The 21,446-nt window shown below is 40.1% G+C and overlaps 2 protein-coding genes and 2 pseudogenes across 5 annotated transcripts in view; 2 read left to right on the forward strand and 2 right to left on the reverse strand.

The window, feature by feature from the left end:
* Nucleotides 1-11,141, reverse strand: part of Cdc27 (cell division cycle 27) — a 70,398-nt gene extending 59,257 nt beyond the window's left edge. For 2 of the 4 annotated variants that reach the window (XM_074045849.1, XM_074045848.1), the window contains exon 1: nucleotides 10,974-11,141. In XM_074045849.1, the coding sequence (XP_073901950.1) occupies nucleotides 10,974-11,000 (27 nt within the window). In that variant the 5' untranslated portion in view covers nucleotides 11,001-11,141. The remainder of the gene's footprint in view (nucleotides 1-10,973) is intronic. The other 2 variants (XM_074045851.1, XM_074045850.1) reach the window with 1 other exon arrangement.
* On the reverse strand, nucleotides 2,956-3,045 carry LOC141414371 (U6 spliceosomal RNA; annotated as a pseudogene).
* Nucleotides 11,142-11,177: 36 nt separating the features above from the next.
* Myl4 (myosin light chain 4) overlaps nucleotides 11,178-21,446 on the forward strand; it is a 51,316-nt gene continuing 41,047 nt past the window's right edge. Inside the window, exon 1 of the mRNA XM_074045852.1 lies at nucleotides 11,178-11,301. The gene's annotated coding sequence lies outside the window, so the exon portion shown is untranslated. The remainder of the gene's footprint in view (nucleotides 11,302-21,446) is intronic.
* On the forward strand, nucleotides 20,301-20,709 carry LOC109696590 (small ribosomal subunit protein eS24-like; annotated as a pseudogene).

Below are 21,446 nucleotides of genomic sequence, written 5' to 3' on the forward strand. Positions count from 1 at the left end.
TCATGAACTATTTGCCCGGGCTGGTCTTGAACTGCGATCCTCCTGGTCTCTGCCTCCTGTGTTGCTAGGATTATAGGCGTGAGCCACCAGTGCCCAGCTGCAGTCATTATTATGATCTTCCTGACATCATATTTTCCTCCCTAACCAAATAATGATTCTTCTCGGGGAGTCTCCCAGCATTTACAAAATATCTACAGAATAAAGCACAAGCTCCTTAGTATGATATTCAAATATCATCTGATTTTATCCTGCCTTTTCCAGCAATTTTTACATCTACCCAAAGCTGCCTATTGTCTAGAACCAGAAAGGTTCTCCTTAAATATCATTCTTCAATCACTTTGCTAACACTCTGCCTCTCTTTGGTCTGTTGTCTTTAATTTCTGTCCCCTGACATATTGGTCATCCTTTCTTCAAAATTCATGAAAGGCTGCCCTGCCTGATCTACTGCATCCAATATTAATTACTGTGTCTTATGAGATTCTAGACAATGTTGTTTATACTTCCTTCTTTTTGGCAGTACTGGAGTTTGAACTCAGGGCCCTTACTAGGCAGGCACTCTACAGCTTGAGCCACCCTTTAAAAAAATTATTTTCATTTGTCCCCATTTTTATTAGGATATATTTGTTGTATAAGGGGGATTCATCTTGTGACAATTCCAAATAGCAATGCATTGTACACTGGTTAAATCACCACACCATCTTTCCTCCCCTGCCCCTTCTCCCTGCCCCACTTAAACCAATTGCAAGTTTTATCATCCTATTTTGTACGTATATATGAAGTCCCCTCAACCATATTCCCTTACCTTCATCTCCTTCATTCACCCTCCTGGCCACAAGTACCTGCTGTACCGATTTTACAGTCATGTTTTTCATTATTAATTCCAAGGTCAATGTTCAAAGGGGTTTCTTGATGTACCTCTGCTGTGAGTTCAAGCCCTTCCATTACTCTCCCTTATACTTCAACCCTTCTCTGCCATCCCCCCGTTATTCAACAGCTTTCAATACATATCTTCTACCTGCACAGATATATTTCGATATTGTTGACTATCATTCTCTTTTCCTTTCCCTCTTCCTGAATTCTACAGTTTCAATATTACAAACATATTTTACATACAACTTTGTACATGATATTTGTTCTGTGTATATGTTTATCTTTTGGATCTATCTTCTACATATGAGAGAAAACATGTGGCCTTCTGACTTTCTGAACCTGAGCCAGCCCTTTTTGCTTTTATGCCTGGACCTCGACCCTCCTATTTATGCCTCCTGCTTAGTTAGGATGACAGTTATGCTCCACCACACCCAACTTTTTATTGGTTGAGATGGTGAGAGCCCCATCTGACATTAGGAGGACCAATGTGCTCTTCCTAATCTCTGTTTCCTCAGTAGCTAGGATTACAGTGTGAGCCACTTGCACCCATTTTTGTTTTTTTTTTTTTTAAATACCTTCTTAAAGTGGGTGGGAAATGCACCCACTTTGCTGGCTACATGATTCTAATTTCAGTTTATTTATCTTCTTATCTCACTAAATGTGCCTACCGCTTTTGAAAAACATCATTCTTCCATTCAGGGAATTGCACCCACTTTGCTGGCTACATGATTCTAATTTCAGTTTAAAATTAAATCCTTATGCTAGGATGTTTATTAGAGTTATTTCATTATATTGTTTAACTGGACTGCAACTTTTTTTTCTTTTTAGACTGCAACTTCTTAAGGACAAAGACCAAATTATGATTGTCTCCATAATTCCCTGATTATTATAGCTAAGTAGTTTCCTGGTTGGCTTAGGTAAATGCCTTTAATCATTGTGAATGCTCAATAAATGTTTGTGAATTACTGTCTGTTTTGGAACTCTGAATTCATTTTCCATTTACTCACCTATAAACTTCTGAAAATTCAAATTGAAGACAAAACACAACCTCAGATAGTCATACAATAATTAACATTTATTAAAGTAAATAAAAGGGAACATTAATATTGTGTGAATTTTTTTATTTTATTTTATGGCACTGGGGCTTGAACTCAGTGCCTTACATTTGCTCAGTGGGCACTGTATCACTTGAGCCACTCCACCAGCACAGGAACATTAACGTTGACAATATAAAATAATGTCTAGTTACTTCTTCCTTGCCACAATAAGCAAAGCACTGAAAAGGGGCAGGCAGTGTAGTTCAGTGATAGAGGACTTGCCTAGTATGAGCAAGGCTTTGAATTCAATTTCTAGGACCAACAAAAACAAACAAGCAAGCAACAAACAAACATATTGAAAAGGAAAAGAAGCAAGAATCTGGTAAGGAGACTTGGGTCAAAGTCAGACAAAGCAATGCCAACAGATCAATCTTTCGACCAATAAAATCTCTTAGTGGTATTACCTATACGTACTTAAGAGATAATTTAGACTTTTGGATAATAGTAGCCTAGAGTATATGTCCTAGCCATCCCTCCATACTACTCAGATCTTTTATTTATCTTCTTATCTCACTAAACGTGCCTACCGCTTTTGAAAAACATCATTCTTCTATTCAGGGAACTGTACCCACTTTGCTGGCTACATGATTCTAATTTCAGTTTAAAAAAAAAGCAAAAAAAAAACAACATACAAAACCTAGCCAACTTGAGAAAATAAAGCTCTTCACGTGGGCTATACAAAGCCTTAAAATATTTTGGACTTCTAGGCTCGAGTAGTAGGGCGCCTGCCTAGCAAGTAAGAATCCCTGACTTTAAACCCTAGTTATCACCACACACACACACACACACACACTCTTTACATATTTATTCTGGGTCTACTGACAATAAGAAATTATGAATGCACCCATTTGGTCACTGTAATTGTTGGTGCTTTTGTTTTCTTATCATACAACTGGGAAAGTGAACCTTAGAACAAAACCATGGGTTGGTAAGGAGTGAAAAGAAGAGCAAGCTTTTTTAAAAAATGCACTTTATTCTCTTATCTTCTAAAAACAAATTTGCATGTCATACTCGCCCAGGAGCCATGCTAACCTTCTCTGTATCATTCCACTTTCAGTAGTTGGTATAAAGTGAGCACAAGGGCAGGCTTTTAATATACTACAAAATGAGCTCTATTTAGCCTACATCTTTACAACACAGCAGAGAGGTAAAAAGTAACATGATAAACTATAGGTGTTCTCCTTACAGAATTTCAATATCTGGATTGCATAACAACCCCCAAAAATGCTGCTCAGAAAAAAATTGGCTAAAGGATATTCAAATCTAATTTGACTCAGCAATTATTTCTTGACTGCTTAAGATGATCTCCACATCTCAATTCAAGCAGATAAAGAGATAAAGATCCCCCTGACACTAATCAGATGACCAAGTCACTTCTTTTTTTTTTTGGTGCTGAGGACCGAACTCAGGGCCTTGCACTTGCTTCCACTGAGCTAAATCCCCAACCCCACCAAGTCACTTCTGAGCTTAATCACTTGTAAAAGATTTTAAAACACTTCCAGCTGGGCACTGGTGGCTCACGCCTGTAATTCTAGCTACTTGGGAGGCTGAGATAGGGAGAATCAAGTTCAAAACCAGCCATGGAAAATAGGAGACTCCATTTCCAAAACAACCAGAGTAAATGGATGAGGAGTGGCCCAAGTGGTGGAACGCCTGCATTGCAAGTTTGAAGGACCGAGTTCAGACTCCTGTCACACACACACACATACACACACACACAAATATCACCTCTAAGTTCAGTGCTTGGATAAATTCTAAACCCCCACAGAAACAGATTTGGTCTTCTAAACTAGGTATGACCTAGGGTTATACATGTAAGTGTGGAGCCACATACATAAGTGCCTTTTAAAATTAGGCATTTTAGCCTGGCATTGTGGCTCAGCCTGTAATTCTAGCTACTTGAAGAGTTGATATCAGGAGGATCATGGTTCAAGGCCAGCCTGAGCAAAAGAAAATTTGAGAGACTCCATTTTAACGGAAAAAGCTGGGCATGGTGGTGTACACCTGTCATCCTAGCTAGGAAGGGAAGTGTAAACTAGGAACATTGCACTCCAAATCAATCTGGACAAAAAGCAAGACCCAACCTTAAAAATAACAAGAGAGAAAAGGGCTAGAGGTGTGGCTCAAGCAATAGAGTACCTGCCTGGCAAGTGCAGAGTCTTGAGTTTAAACCCCAGCACTGCCAGGGGTGGGGGTGGGGGTGGCGGGAAGGCACTTTAATTAGGCAACTGTGATAACAGTGAAAGGAAGAAACACAATCAATACTTACAACTTCAGGGCAGACCATACTTTGCATGTATTACTTTAATAGTGTCTTAATTGCTGTCTGAATTCTTTTCCATTCTATATCCATTCTGACCTGGTAAGTTTTTCACAAATCAGATCTGATCATATTACCTGTTTGCTTAAAATCCTTTAGTGGCTTCTCACTGCCCCACCATAAAAACCAAAGCCACCACACAAGGCAGTGTGATACAGCGATATAGCTCTTGCTCACCTTTCCCATACATCTTTTATTGTATTTTTTTGTGCTCTGCACTAGGACAACAGCATTCTTTCAGCTCCTCTAATTATGTTACTCTCCTGTCACAGGTCCTCTGTACATGCAGTTCCCTTCTTCCAAACTACGAAAATTCTAGTTATCCTTTAGATTTCTTTCTCGAAGAGGGCTTTTTGGGATTCCCAGATAAAATTAGGCATTCTTATTAAACATTGTAATAGCAGCAAGAAACTTTCCTTTGTAATACTTCTCACTGTTATAGTTTTATAATCAACTTAGGAAAGCATTTGAGGTGTCTTTCTCATTATATTATAAACTTCAGGAAGATGGGGCCTACATCTACCTTTACTCATCATTATTCTTCAAAATCTATTACGCACTTTTAAAGTAAGTGGTTAGTAAACACATGTTGAATGAATAAACAAATGATCTTAAACTTCTGGCAGGCCTCCCATTGTTGGCATTATTTTACATTAGTATTAGCTTTAGGTTTCTCTGTATTCCTTGGTAGCCAATAATTAAAGATCTCTAAGAGTCTCTACTGAAATTAACTCAGTAATAAATAGAAGTATTCTGTATGCAAATAATTACCACCTAATTACAGTTTTATTAAATCTGGATATTTCCTTAGAACCCACTTTTTAAAAAAATCTATTATTCTAGATTTTTATTAGTAAATCCCATGGACCAGTTAATCTGTAATACATTAAAATTTTTTTATCATATTATTATTGTAGTGAGGAGAATGCACATACTTTTTTTTTGGCAGCAGTGGAGTTTGAACTCAAGGCCTCACACTTGCCATGCAGGTGAAAGAAAATGGTGATCAGAAGATACCCAAGATTTAATGTTGAAGACCTATACTGAAATTTGTGTGCCATCACCTTCAGATTTTGAGGGAAATATTTAACTTTTCTCAGCCTCAATGTTCTCATCTGAAAAAATAGGGCTCCATTTCTTGGAGTTAGTGTATGGATTATATGAGATGACTCATATTGTAGCACTAATATACTGAATGGCATACATTTGAAACTTAAACTCTCTTTCTTTCTAATCTCTCCATATAAACAAATTCAATAAATATAATCTATACTTATTTTATTTATTTTAATTAATTAACTTTTTTGGTGGGTCTGGGGTTTGAACTCAGGACTTAGCTCCTACAAAGCAGACTCTCTACCTCTAATCCATTTTGCACTGGTTATTTTGGAGATGGAGGTCTCTTGAACTATTTGCTGGGCTGGTCTAGAACTTCAATCCTCCCAATCTTAGCTTCCCAAGTAGCTGGGATTACAGGCATGAGCCACTGGGACCGGTGTATAGTTTATGTTATATAACATTTCCCAAGCATACCACTTAGGAAACCCTACATACAGTTTTTGTCTCCACTCTGCTTAGTTACTTCTGAATCCCTGAATGATGGTGTCTCTCATGGTGGAGTAAGGGATGGAATGGACTATTTCTAAGGCACTACAACTTAGCTGATGATGAGTAGAGAGTTAAACTCAGCTCCCTAGTTACTCATCTACCTCTAGCCAACTTGATGGTGTGGGCCTTCCCCTAAAAAAAAAAAAAAATTGCACATTGCACTACTTCCAGAGTTCTACAAATTAAAGCCAGATGCATGAAATGCTGCTAAAAGAAAGTTATGAAGCCAATAGAGCAACATTCCTTCCCTCTCATCCTCTGACAAAATATTTAAGGGAAGTCTCACTGATATATTAATTTAAAAGATGACCCAACAGCACAAATCTGCAAAATTCCTTACCTGCTAGCTATTCTTAGACATGATTTTATGTAAACAAACATCTGTAAATTGTACTCATACTTAAATATGACTACTATAAATCCTGTTTTGTCTTTTTATTTTTTGTCAAAAAAATAAAATAGCTGCCTTCCTTTCAAAGACCATAAAAGCAATGAACAAAACCTTTAGATAATATAAGAAGGTACAAAGAAAAACAAATAGGAAATAGCCCCATACCCAGGCCAAACCACTATGGAATAATTTCTAGAATCTAATTTAGTTTAGGTCTATATGTTTGGCTCTTACTCCGGGAGGGAGCACTTTTGGTTGTCACCAATGAAGGGGGGGTAAACACCAGGAATGCTGCAAAATACTCTAATGCACACCCTCTCAGTCCATCTCCCTTCTACCCCCAAAGTATTAGCTGGCCCAAAATATCAACAATGCCAAAATAAAGAAACCCTGGTCTATATTACCATGTAGCTGGGTTACTCTATAGTTTGTACATCTCTAACCCTTGCCTCTTCCCTCCTTGCCAATAACACCAGATTAATAATCCCCTAGCAGTGCTTTCATTACATAATTCTTCTGTTCAATACTTCTTCTGCAACAGGGTGTGGTCTGTAATCTCAGCATTCAGGAGGCAGAGGCAGGAGGACGGAGTTTGAAGCATTCTGGCTACATAGCAAGTTCAAGCCCAGTCTGAGCTACATAGCAAGACCCTGCCTCAAAAAAAAAAAAAAAAAAAAAAAATCAAGGACTGGAGATTTGGGAGGATTAGCTCAATGGTATAGGGCTTGCCTAGCATATGCAAGGCCCTGGGTTCGATCCCTAGCACTGAAAATGAAATAAAACAAACAAACAAAAACCCTCTTTTATTAAAAAAATAATGCTTCGATGCCAAACACAACACATTAAATCTAAACTGCTCAGCTCCCCTATGACCTGATTCTGTCTGGCTAGAGATAACTTCCTTTTCCCATTTTCAATTTCCATTCTAGCCAAGAATACAATATTTTACTGTTTTCTTCTCCTTAAATGACATTCTCATCTTTGGGCTTTTTGCTCACGCCATTCCAAACCAAGAAAATTCTTTCTCTCCCTTATTATCTTTTCCATCTTCCTAGGCTTGAAATTTTACTCCTTCAAGAAACTTTTCCCATTTTTTTTGGCCTAGAAGGGATCTCTCTCCTGAATTCCTTTATTATCTGTGTAATACATCCTTACCTGTAACATTATTCAATTTTTCTTGCTAAACATTATCTTCCCAGCAAGACCAGAGCTCTCCTAAGATTACAAGTTATAGCTCCATATTTCTACTTAGTAGTCTCACAAATATCTCCAACTTAATTTGTTCAAAACAGAATTCTTAATTGCCTTCCTTCAAATATGCCCAGACCCCGAGGGACAGAAAAGGATTCTTCATTTCTCAAATGGCACCACCAAAATGAAATCCAGGCAGCCATTCTTCATCCCCTCCCGTCAAATCAATTTCCCTGACTTATTGGTTCTACCTCCCACCTATTTCTTGAATTTCCTCCTCTAAATAACATCTTGAATTTATCTATTTCTCTCCTAGTTCACTAGTACATTAGTCTAGATTAACTTCACCTTTAAGGCTATTGTTTTTACTTTTATCCCAAGTCCCCATAACATTTCTCACATAGTAGCCAAAATATGGTACTCTGTGTGTGTGTGTGTGTGTGTGTGGTACCTGGATTTGAATTCAGGGCCTTGCACTTGCTAGGCAATCATTCTACCACTATGAGCCATGCTCCCAGCAACAAAATACGGTATTTTTTGAGTTAACCCGTGACATCATCCATGGACATCTAATCCCAAGACAGAAGTATTTCTTTCCTATCCAATGAGCTCTAAAATGATGTTGTGGACATAGTACTCAGTTACTATATTGCTTATCAAAGTGATTTTTAAAAGGATATTTTTACAACTTTATCCAACACTTCTGTGAAATCTTACTCCCAGGAATAATTGATAAATCTATATAAAATGTTTGCCTCTTTTTTGTTTTTTTGAGACAGGGTCTCACTATATACCTTACGCTGGTCTCAAACTCTCAATCCTCCTGTCTCAACCTCTGGAGTGCTGTGATTACAAGTTTGTGCTACCATGCCCGGCTGCCTCTTTAAATTAATAATAATAATAATTTTAGGTCAGGTGTGATGGCTCATGCCTATAACCCCAGGTACTCGGGAGGTGGAGATCCAGACGATCTTGGTTTGTGGCCAGTCCAGGCAAAAAGTTAGGAGACCACATCTCAGGAAATAAGCTAGGCATAGTGTTTCACAATTGTAATTCCAGCTATGGGGAGATATAGGTAGGAGAACTGGGTCCAAGGCAAATGTGAACAACCCTATCCAAAAAATAACTGAAGCAAAATAAATTAAAAAATAGGATTGGAGGGGCTTGTGTAGCAAGTTATAGGCCCTGAGTTCAATCCCTAGTACTGAAAAAAAATTTATCAGATGACTTTTATGAACATCAAAATTAGCACTGACTTAAGTCATTTGTTAGTGTGTGTTCTCCAAACAGTTGCTATTAAAAACAAGTGACAGAACTTTTGTCTCATAATATGAAAGATTTTTGTAAAGACTCAAATAATATAAATATAAATATTACTTATATTTATTATAATTATTATAATATAAATATAATATAAAGTAATACTTTTCCATGAAAGGTAATTTGGGGAGGGGCTTATATTTATGCACATCTGACTGACTATTCCACGTGAAAACTTCAAAGAAAAAAAAAGCAGAAAACAAAAACAGTTGCTCATTTTTTTCTGTCAACTTTTTCTTATGCCTAGTAATACCATGAACCCTGAGGTTTTCCAAGAAAGGAAGTGATTTTCCAACTTACTCTCATTCCTCTTCAAACACATCAGTCATATTTTTTTTTGCAATTGTCTTATTTATCTTCCTGTTTTTATTCTCTTTCTTAATAATTCTTTCCCATTTTCAGCACTACTCCTGATCAGTTGATCTTTATAACTGTAGCCAAAATTGCTTGCTCCTCCCACTCGTTGAGATCCTTTCTTCTTATTCTTTTTTCCTGGTTTTTGGAGTCAGGGTTATGCTATGTAGCCCAGACTGGCCTTGAATTTGTAATCCTCCTGTCTTAGTTTTCCAAGTGCTTGGATTACAGATGTGCATCACCACAACTGGCTGGAGAGTCTTCTTATTCTATAAATGGCAACCTAGTCATATTCTAAAACTTCTTACTATCATCCTAAGATCTAGTGGACAAAGACAGTATGAAGGGGGAGACAAATTTGACTTTTTAGCTTTAAAAACATTAAGTGTATTATTGCTAAGAAAAGGAAAAATAGGAAACTTAATGGATATATCTAAAATAGACTACAATTTCTACTCTTTTCCATGCTTTTACGTAGGCTAAATTACTATTAAATAGTGGCTATATGCTATACAACTACTTTATCACTCTAGAAGCTTTTTGGAACCAGAAAGGAAAAAGAATCACTAAGACAAAGCTCCAAGAATATGAACTAGAAATTAAACAACCTGAGTTATCTCCTCAATCATTTAATTTCATGTGAGACCTCAAAAAAACTTTACAAGGGACTCTGTACTAGTAAGAAAATCTGGGCAGAAACACCTTTGGAAGAACTGATACAATTTACAAATGGTAAATTTCCTGCATTCTGTTAATTCAAACGCTAATAGCTGTTACATGTAAACAGCTGGAGACAAGCCAAACTAGAAGAAATGAGTATTCCATGCTGCAAAGAAAAATTAAGGAAATGCGAAAGTAGCGATATATTAAAATGTTTACTGCCTGATACCACAGGCAACTGGAAGAAAATTCTAAAACTGGTGTGCTTTAAAACTTCAAAGCAAAGCTCATGACACAGTGATGGCAGGCAACTCTTCTGAATCAAGTCAAAAAGATTACAGAGTTAGGATGAAAGTCTCCCAGACCTGGTCCATCGCCAAGGGACAAAATAGTCAGTTTCTTCAATGGCAGGGGGCGAAATGACTTCGCACTGCAGCACACACCCAAAATTCAATAGGGTTTTTTCCCTGACGACCCAATACTGTGCTTTGCAAAGCCTACCATGGTGTGGCAAATAGATAAAAACGGACGGAAAAATCCATGATTTGCCTTTCATTTCCTGAATGCCTCATGAACATGCACAATTAGACACTCCTGCTCCCCATCACAAGCGAGGGGAGGACCCCAGAAATGCCCTTGCCACTCCTTGTCCTCGAATAAGGGCTTGCACCTCGGCGCAGGGCCTCGTCACCCAGCGGGAAACCCACGGAGCGAGAACGGCAACGTGGGCTACGAAGTATGCTACCCAGATAGAAATGAGTGATAATGAGCGTTAATACCTCCGCATAAAACAAAAACAGGAACCCCGTAAACATGCCCCACCGACATGAAGGGCGCCCCAGCTCGGTTCAAAGTGCTCCCGGGTCGTCGATAGCGGCGGGGCACCTGGGCCCCATCTCTCGGCCCGGGCCGGGCCCAGCCAGGCCCTGGACTAACAGCAGGGACCATGGGCGCTGACGGGAAACGAGCCCCGCGCACACTCGGGGTACAGGGATAATACGGCTAAGGGGTGCGGGCAAGGCCTCGGGACTGACCGAAGACCCACACGACCCGCAGGAAGAGACGCGGGAGAAGCGGCCGGGCCTAGGCCGCAGAAGGCCGCGAAGTGGCCCTGCCGACCGAGGCTCCGAGCCAAGCCTCAGAAGAAAGGCGTTATCGTTACCTGGACGGGTTCCTGCAGCACCGTCATCCTAGAGACTCAGGCTCACTTTCTGCAGTGCCTCAGGCACCCCCCCGTAGCGGCTCCGGCCCGGCCAGCCCCGGCTCATTTAAACTCACCAGCGACCGTTACCGGGGGATGGGGGAGGCCGAGCGATTGCCGAACACCTCCGAGAGGGACACGGAAATACTCGAAGTAGAAAGAGCTAAAGCGGGAACCTGACGGAAATATCCGAAGGATATCGGAAGTACCCGAGGTGAATCGGTGTAGGAGGAGCTCGTTGCCGGAAATTGTCGAGGATTACCGGAAACTATCGAGTTTGACGCAACCCGTAAGTTCCACTTCTGAGGCACGCCCCCGCCCACGCACGCCACGCCCAGTCGGCCACGCTCACTGGGCCACGCCCAATCGGCAACTAGCAGGTTGGGCGTGGAGTCGGTGGGGGCGGGGGGAGTGTTACGTGGCAGAGTTGCTGTTTGGATTCGTCGCTCGGTCTTTCTGGATTAATTAGTGCACCGTAGACTGAGCAAAGGGTAAAAAACACTCAAGTTTGGGGCTTAATTTAAATCGAGAAGTCTTTTGAGCTTAGGTGATTGTCCATTTCAGAAGTTCCTTTTCAGGACTCCAAGGAGGATCACGGGGAATTTGGGAGGATTACCACTCCCCAAACATACAGGACAGACGGTGCTCAAGATTACAGTTTAAAAGAACATTATGTGTACTCATTATGAATGACGTAAAAATTCAGAGGAGAGAGAAGTTAATTAGGATTACGACGAAGGAAAACAGGATTTAAATTAGGCTTTGGATGATGGGTGGAACTAGAAAAGGAAGGACAGAATAAGGGAAGGCAGGAGAGATGAGATCTGTCTGATAAAGAGTTAAGGTATTAGGTGACCAGATCATGGAAAATCCCTCTGTCTCCTTTTTCCTCGTCTGTCGCCCCCCCCCCCACCCCCCCCCGCTTCTGTCCTCTCTCTGCAGAGTCTAGCCATTTAGCCCAGGCATGCACCATCACACCAGGTCTCACAAATTTTTATCCTTGACAAGGAAAAGCCATCTAGTGTATTGGAAAGACAGTGTTATTGGGAATCCTGTGGCCTGGTTTGGGGTTTTATCCCTGACACTAAGTCCTTAGGCAAATTACAACCTCTCTGAGCTTCTATTTGCCTGGTCTAAGAAAAATAATTAAGAGAATTTCATGCATTAATAAATGTGATTAAGCCTACCACACATAGTAGGCACTCTCTCAAATTTCCTTTCTGCCTCCTCCACCTCCCCTGAGAAAGTAAATCTAGAATTTATTAAAATTTTGTTTTTCAGCAGGCAAGGGAAACAGTTTTTGGAGGTTTATCTTCTATTTAGGACTTTTCTAGACTAGATGTGGGACTCGTGGTACATCCCATTGCCTGGAAATAATCTTTTTCCCATTCTAATATTGTGTACATATGAAATGAAGTTAGAATGGGTCACTCACTCCCTTTGGGTGATGTTGCAAGAAGTCTTTTTTTTTTTTTTTTAGTATTAGTTTACAGATATTCTTCTGTACCAACCATCTCTAGACACTGTTTACATACTTACAGCTCCAGGAAAGGCAGGTGCTAAGGTAAATTTGTAAATTTCAGCTGTCCTATTTTCTACTCAATAACTATTTAAAGTTTAGTTAAAAACAAATGGCATTAAAAATGAAGTCCTTCAGATGCTGTAGCATCATCTCAAAGATGTATTTGGCTAGTGACTACCATATTTGAGAGTCACATAGATAAAGAACATTACCACTATCAGCTTGACCAGGATTGGAAGATTAAGATTAATACCTGTGTATTAAGGGCTGTTGTTGGGCCCTTCCTTTCTCCTCTACATGACTCTGTATTCATGTTGGTCTCTCATCAGTCAGTAGTTTAGCTCCAGATTCTTGACTTGGCAGCTGACAACAAAGAAGGTAAAAATAGATGCTGTGAAGCTCCATAAGGTCTAGATCTGTAAATCAAACCTATCATTTCTTGCTGGTCAGAGTAAGACACAGGGCCAGACTGTATTTGCCAGGAGGAGAAATAGATTCCATCTTTTGTTAAAAAGAGTGGGAAAGTGACACTGCTAAAGGCATGCTCCATAGGAGAGGTTCTTGAACCATCTTTGGTTTCCAGGGGATCAAACGCAAGACCTATGCATGCTAGGCAAGTTCTTTACAACTGAGCTAACCCTCAGCCTAGGCCATCTTTGGTTTTTTGTTTTGTTTTTGTGGTACTGAAGTTTGAACTCAGGGCCTACACCTTGAGCCACTCCACTGGCCCTTTTTTGTAATGGGTTTTTTCAGGATAGGGTCTCATGATCTGTTTGCCCAGGCTGGCTTTGAAACACAATCCTATTGATCTCTACCTCCTGAGTAGCTAGGATTACAGCTAGCACCCTGCTGGGATTACACTGACACCCTGCTAAAATGAGTGGTTATTTTTGGGACACATTCTAAATTTTCTTTTGGTGGAACTGGGGTTTGAACTCAAGGGTTTTTGTGCTTTCAGGTAGGCACCCTATCATTTGAGCCACACCTCCAGTCGAGCATGGCTTTTTTTTTCGTTTTTGGTGGCACTGGGGTTTGAACTCAGGGCCTCACACTTGCTAGGCAGGTGCTCTTACTGCTTGAGCCACTCTGCCAGCAACCTACACCATCTTTGGAAATCATCTACCATGCCAGGCATAAGATGAAAGAATCTGTTAGTGGGAATGCAAAGAAAGGGATGGGTAAGATATTACTCTTAAAATTTGACCTTTTTAAAGTGAGGACAGTACTCTAGATTTATTCTGATAATTTAAGAATACAGGGCTGGTGGAGAGGCTCAAGTGGTAGAGCGCCTTCCTAGCAAGCATGATACCCTCAGTTCAAACTCTAGTGCTGACCACCCCCCCCCAAAAAAAAGATTCTGTCTAGAATGCAGTAGGGCTATTATTTTTATTATCTGGATACTTTTAATAAAATAGACTAAAGTCATGTTTATATTCTTTAACAGCCACATGACACTGATCATGCTAAATGTTGTGGTTATTTAACTAACTTTTTTTTCACATAACATGCTGCCAAACCAAGTCTTGTACTTGAGCAATGGATTTGTGTAAGTCAAAATGTAGGACCTTGTCACAGAGAATACATAAAGATGATATTTATGTGAAAAATGTGGATCTAGAGTCAGCATTTAGAATCTGTGATGCGTGGCTCTCTGGCTCATAAACTTAGCATTTAATTTGCCCAGAGTCCTATTCCCCCCCTAAAAGAAACATCTCTTTTCTGACCGTTGTTCACCAAGCTAATGCATCTGTTAATGTGGTTTCTACTCATCCATACCAAGGCTACATTGAAGCGCTGTGATGACACCTGTTAGGGTGTTTTATTTCCTTTTCTGTTTCTGGCTGACCTACTTAATCTCACCATCCAGCAACCTGGATGTCACCCTACTGTCAACCATTATCCAATTGTTTAGGTGGTGAGTGGAATTAGGTTACAATAAGCTTTATCCCCAGAATGGGAGGTTATTTCTTTTTCATTGCCCTGTTTCTTGATCTATTTCATGTTCAATCAGATTTGAAGGCTAGCATTTTCGTCAAAAAGCCAGGGCACAGGTCCCACTGATACCTAGTCCAGAGGAAGTGTATTCTTTTTCTGAATTCCTTCAGCCCTCCTTGTCTGTGTCTTTTATTTTGTTCTGGTTGCTTTTGGCCTTTTGTCTTTTTTATTTATTTGGCAATACTGAGGTTTGAACTTAGGGTCTCGTGCTTGCTAGGCAAGCACTCTTACCATTTAGCCACTGCACCAGCCCTTTTCGATAATGGGTTTTTTCATAGTATCTTGCAAACTATTCGCTGGGTCTGGTTTTGAACCACAATCCTCCTCCTGATCGCTGTCCTATGAGTAGTTACGGTTACAGGAGTGAGCCACTGGTGCTGATTTGTCCTCCTTATCTTACTGACTTTGAGGCTTCCTTCATCCCACCATGTTTCCTCCTTCCTCTTGGTCACTTCATTGTCTTCCTCTGGCTTCTCTGATGACAGTCTCCTGGTTTTTCTGCTTTTGCTTTGTTCTGTATCCATTTCCTTTGCCCCTCTGCCAGCTGCTCTAAGATTTGAATGCTTCAGGGGTCTGTGTTAGGCCCTCTCACCCTATACAGACTTCGTAGGCAAACCTGCCCATTCTCATGGCTTCGGTTTCTTAACCTACAAACCATTCCAGAATTTGTATCTCTAGTCAGACCATCTCTTGGAGCACCAGACCCACATGCTCAACTGTCAACTCAACATCTCTGTCTAGATACTTCACAGGTAGTTTGTCTACAGTGGAACCCCTCATTCTCCATACTTGAAATACTTCCCATCTCAGCTTAAGACATCACTGTCTTCCCCATTGCCCAAACTGGAAACTACTCTTTTTCTTAAACCCAGTAGGGTAGGTAAAACTTCTCTTCTACCCTCTTAGAGTTTCTTGCTGGGCTTAGAAACTAAAAAGGGACATATGATAAATTCTAGGAGAAAAGCACACAATTTTTTTTGTACCTCTTGTTTATTTACCTTGGCAATATAAATAAATACCCAGAACACAGGTATATGCAGATGCTCAGACAAGACCCCCAAGAACGATGAGGGGCTTACAATCCATGGTGCTTCATTAAAGGTTAGTTTTCTGGAGATGATCATGTCCACCATTAGAACTTAATGAGACCCTTCCGTGGCAAATGAGGTCAAGGTCACTCACACAAACCTGCTCTAACTGGCTTTTTGCTGAGAATGAGAGTCCCTGACACTCTTAGGAAAAATCTCCACTAGGTCCTCTTCATTTTAGCAGAATGTGGGCAGTGACCCCTGAACCCCACTCACTTAATGCCCGAACACAGACCCCAAGGGAACATCAGACCTTCTCTTTTCTTTCACTTGGTGCTATGGGAGATCTTTTTTCTCGGTTTGTATTTGTTTTTGTGGTGCTGGGGATTGAATCAAGGGCCTCACACATGCTAGGTAAGTGATCCACTACTGAGCTACACCCACAGTCCCTTTTCTTGTTTTTTAAATATGAAAACTGTATCCTGTAGTTTGTGGTATAAGGGAGAAAAAGTAGTAGATGTGAGATGTGAGGCCAGTGGTCACTTGGACTGGGTGAAGAAGGCATGGATTTGCTGTGCTACTACTCATCTGACCAGTGGCTCAGGTTCTTGAATGGAGGCATTACTCCATCCAAGTCATCAGGTGCTTGGAGACTTCTGAAGGAGGAGGGAAAATTAATGTTTCCTGCTCTTGGGATCTGCTGCATAGTTTGAAAAAGGGAGTCTTCAGAGAGCCCTGCTCCTTTCTTCCTGAGGAAAGGGTTCCTCCTAGGCTCTTTGGCTTGCTCTTCAACATTTCTAAGCTGAACAAGTCTCTTTCTGTAGCCATTTCCTGCCATCAAATCAGCTTCAGGAACTGGTGGACAAGTAAAAATCTGCCCATGTCAGGCTATCTTTAAAAAAAAGATACTCTTCCATCTCCTGCATCAGCTGTAACCTGCACCGTTTCTCTTTGGCCACAATGTGCCCACAGGGCCTGTGCCATTAGGGGAGCCCTTTTCCATCAGTGGCCTCAATCTGAGGCTGTGCCACTTTTATTTAGTAATTTTTACATGTACATGGGACCCTTCAAAGAAAAACGAAGACCGAAATAAGCAGTTAGAGCCCAACACTTACATTCTAGATTAGACAAAGAATAGCAAGCTGTGACTATGTGACAAGACAAGGGTAGGCTAAGGTAGTTGTGGAAAAGTGACAAGGAAGATAAGGGTGAGTTTTGGAAAGTTTATGCAGATTTCTCCAAGCCTTGACTCTCTGTCTCTGGAGAATGTCTTTCTCCTGGCATAGAAAGCACCTTTCTTGTGGGAGTTTTATCACCTGTTTCAGGAATAAAAAGGACGGTCAGGGGCTAGGAGTATAGCTCAGTGGAAGAGTCCTTGCTTAGCATATACAAGACTATGTGTTCAATCCCCAACATGGCACAAATAAAAACAAAAACTTGTATCTGCTGTTTTTCAAGTGCCTTTATTTAATGCGTATTACACATTAAATACACTCACCTGTACACGCTCAACGAATGGACTCAGACACGTGGAGTATGGTGAAAGTGAGACTTTAATGGCCATCTTGCAAGATCAGGTACGTGGCGGGGCAAAGACGCCAGAAGTGGTTAAAGTAGCATTATATTGTCTAGTGCGCAAGTGTCCCCAGTGTGTGTGTGTGTGTGTGTGTGTGTGTGTCCTGTTCCTCATTGGCTGAGTTTATGGGGTGTACATTCTTTTTCCAGACTTCACCTAGATTTCCTATTGGATTATTTAAAATATGCCTTTTGGGATTGGTCAAATTTTAGAGGCAGGCTTTAGGTGATATCTGTCTCCTTTGTGGCAGGAAGGTCTCCATGTGATATGTGCCTTCTGGCACATACATAGTTTTTACCCATTCCCTCACTCTATCATGATTTGCCCCTTCAGTTCAAGTTCCCTTATCAGTTGCCCCTCCTGCAACATCCACAAACTGATATCCAAGCAAGCAGCTAGGGTTAAATGCCTTGCCTTGAAAATGGGCCACCACTGACTCTATTTCTGACAATTAAAAATAATCAATGTACCAAAGCAGCATATCTTGGGTTGGCATATTTGAGTCTCCAGAACCCCAACATATAGTCACAAAGGCTTACAAATTTTATTTAATTATATGTTCATGTTTCTTCCTGCTTCTGGTCTTTCCTACCTCTAAAAATAAGTCTGATCATGTCAGAACTCCCTTTCTGCCTCCTCAGGATATAGCCCAAACTCTTCTTCTTTTCTTTTCTTTTTTTTTTTTTTTTTTGTAGTACTGGGGTTTGAATTCAGGGGCTATACCTTGAGCCCCTCCATCAGCCCTTTTTTGTGAAGGGTTTTTTCGAGATAGGGTCTTGCAAACTATTTGCCTGGACTGGCTTCAAACTGCAATTCTCCTATCTCTGTCTCCTGAGTAGCTAGGATTATAGGCGTGAGCCACTGGTGCCCAGCTAGCTCAAACTCTTTAACTCGTTTTATAAGGGCCTCCTGGGTCAGGTCCTACCTCCTCATTCAGCCTTATCTCATTCATCTCCTCTTTATACTATATATTCTAGCTACGTGGAACTTCTTGACCCTTTCTATGTACTGCTTCCTTTGCCCAGAAAACTCTTAATGCTACTTTTCACTTGGGCATCTGTTGATCTTCTAACATACTCTTCTGGGCCTTTTCTGACCCACTGGAATAGGTTGTTTGTTCCTGCTGTTGGCCTAGTGCTATCATATGCCTCATTACTTTAATGTGATCAATTGTTTAATTGTCCACTTTCTCGTTTATAAGCTCTATGAGGGCAGAAGCCCCATCTGCTTTGCTCCTGGATGTATTATCTACATCTAGTACATACCTGGTACCTAATGGGTACTCATTCTTACTTGCTTAATGAATGACTAGAATGCAGTAATCCACCCCCATCCATGAGAGGTACATTCCAAGACTCCCAATGGATGCCTAAAAACAACCTGTATATATACTCTGTTTTTTCTTATATGTGCACATACAAATTTAATGCCTTTTACTTCTTTTTTTAATAAATTTTTAAATTAAGATCTATTCATTTTACAGGGGGGGATTCATAGTGACAATTCTGATTGGGCTTACATTGTACATTAATTATATCACCCTCATTGTCTTTCCCCTCAACCTCCTCCCTCCCCACTTAAAGCTATTGCAAGAAGTTTCTTTATTCTATTTCATATAAGTATATGAAATCTGTGAACCATGTACCCTCACCTTAATCTTTTTTGTTCACCCTCCCTCTTCCCTCGAGTATCCCCCCAACACATTGTACCTATTTTACAGTCCTGTCTTTCATTATTAATATTTAAGTTGATTAAAGTACTTCTTAAGTAAGCACTTATTATGCACTGTGGCTGTAACTTTTAAGGTACAACAGCAAAACAAGCATGAGTTTCTTTTTCCTTCTTCACAATTTCTCAGGTAGGATATTTATTATTACTATAGATCTTAGCATCCTCAGCATGTAATTTTTTTCTTATTAAGTTAAGAAATTTCACCTTTTTGGCTAAAGGAAGTACTTTATGTCTTCTCTTTGTAATATCAAAGTTATCAGCATCACTACTCTTGTGTTTTACACTATTAATAAATAAATAAATAAATAAGGTTCAATTGTACAGAAGAATTGGCTCTGCAACAATTTTATGGAAGTTGGCTAAGTGTTAGTGTTGAAGTCCCAACCCCCAGTGTGTTCATATTTGAACATGGGGTCTTGAAGTAATTACAGTTAAATGGTAAGTCTCTGAGCTCAGAGGATTAGGGTCCTTATAAGAAGAGGCACCAGAAATCTTAATCTCTCTCTCTGTGCATCGAGGAAAGATCATGTACAGACACAGCAAGAAGACTTCTCTCACCAGAAATAGGTTTGCTGGCACCTTGATCTGGGATTCCTTGCTGGAATCACAAAACAATTCTAAAAGATATATGCTAAAAACTGCTTCCAACAAAGATTTCACTTGCTCTAGGAAAGTTAAAAGTTAGTAGTTATAGATTCTTCTTTCCCCCACTAGGCCTCCACTCATCCCAAGGATTAAAATGTACACCATGAAACACTGACAATCCAGTGCCAAAATATTATTTCAATATCCCCTAAGGTAGCACCTACTTATAATTAAGGGATAGGGCACTTGTGGCTGTATTTCTTTAGTATAAACTCTATGAAGACAGGAACCTTGGTGCACCATGATGTCCCCATCACCTAGCAAGTGCATTGCACAAATATAAATGTATTAAATGTTATATAAGTATTGTTGAATATCTGATGATTTAATGACATTTGTAAAACACACACTCTAGTGCTTGAGCCAAGCCTCCAGTACATTTTGATCTGGCTATTTTGGAGATGGGGTTATGTGAACTATTTTCCTGGGAAGACCTTGAATTGTGATCTTCCCAATCTCGGCCTTCCAAGTAGCTAGGATTACAGGTGTGAGCCACTGGTGCTTGGCTAAATTCGATGCCTATTGTTGTTGTTGTCTTGTATTTTTTGTGCTTGCTATGTTGCACAGGCTGGCCTTGAACTCACTATGCAGCCCATGCTGACCTATAGCTGTAGGGCCTCCTGCCTCAGCCTCCTGAATACTGGGATTACAGTTGTGTGCCATCATGTCCACCTGCTTGATGCTATTTTGACTCCCTTTTTTGTGTGTTGGTCTGGCTCATAAGACCTTAAGGGATTTAAAGTCAAGGCAGTTTTTTCACCCTGGCTGACTGAGGGTTGACTTCCACCATCATGAACGATAAAGTAACTATCCTGATAAGGGAGTTCATGACCAACCGACTACTTCACAGGAAACAAATGGTCATCAGTATCCTTCACCTGGGGAAGGCAATAGTACCTAAGACAGAAATTTGGGGAGAACGAGCAAAAATATATAAGACCATACCAGATGTTTTCTTTTTATTTGAATTCAGAACTCATTTTGGTGGAAACAAGACAACTGGCTTTGGCACAATTTATGATTCCTTGGATTATGCAATGAAAAATAAACACAAACATAGATTTGCACGACATGGCTTGGATGAAAAATAATAACAGAAAAGGCCCCAGAGAACAGTGGAAGGAGTGTAAGAACAGAATGAAGGAAGTCAGGGGGACTGCAAAGGCCTATAGCAAAAGCAGAATAAAGATTCTGCAATGACTATCTAAAGTGATTACATGAATTTTTCATAAGAGGCTTAATAAATTAAAAACTTAAAGAAAAAGGCAAAGCAGTGTCTGAAGTGTTGTCTAGTCAGAAACTGCATCTTGGTTGAAGTAAACTCTGAGATATGTTTAACAGCTTAATGTTCAGTAAGAAAGGAAATAAGAATGGCAAAAATGCCTAAAATGGAGGCCCTGTGAATTGGCTGAAATGGTGGTGTTGGGGGTAGTTGATAAAAAGCTTTGAGTTCCCAGAGTGATGACTTCAGATTTAGTAAAATAGACCTAAGCTGCTGCTGCTGGTGATTGAGCTGGAGAGTGACCTCATGGGAAGGAAATTTGAGAAAGATCAGGCTAACAGCTGAGGATTATGTGAATTGAAGGAGAGAAAGCCCAGGAGCTGGGACTGCTGCAAAGAGGTTGCTATGGAGTCTAGGCAGTTCTAAATTTTCATTGTCCTAAGATCCCAGCTAGTTGGATCTGAAAAAAAACATAGGAAATTAAAATGGTTTCAAGATATTAATTTAAAGTGAGAAATATTCACATCCAAGTCCTTCTCCTGAAGGCATTCAGAATTGAACCAGAAGTTTCCTTGCTATATACAGATTTGGAAGCAAAAGAATACATTGATCATACTGGGTATTATCTTTTTTTCCCTAGCCTGACTACTAGATAAAAAAATACATTTATCATCTAGAGAAAATGCCCACTGAATAATAGATTATTTGTTTCTTC

This window comes from Castor canadensis, chromosome 11 (assembly GCF_047511655.1).
Source record: "Castor canadensis chromosome 11, mCasCan1.hap1v2, whole genome shotgun sequence".
In the NCBI taxonomy this organism is placed as follows: domain Eukaryota; kingdom Metazoa; phylum Chordata; class Mammalia; order Rodentia; family Castoridae; genus Castor; species Castor canadensis.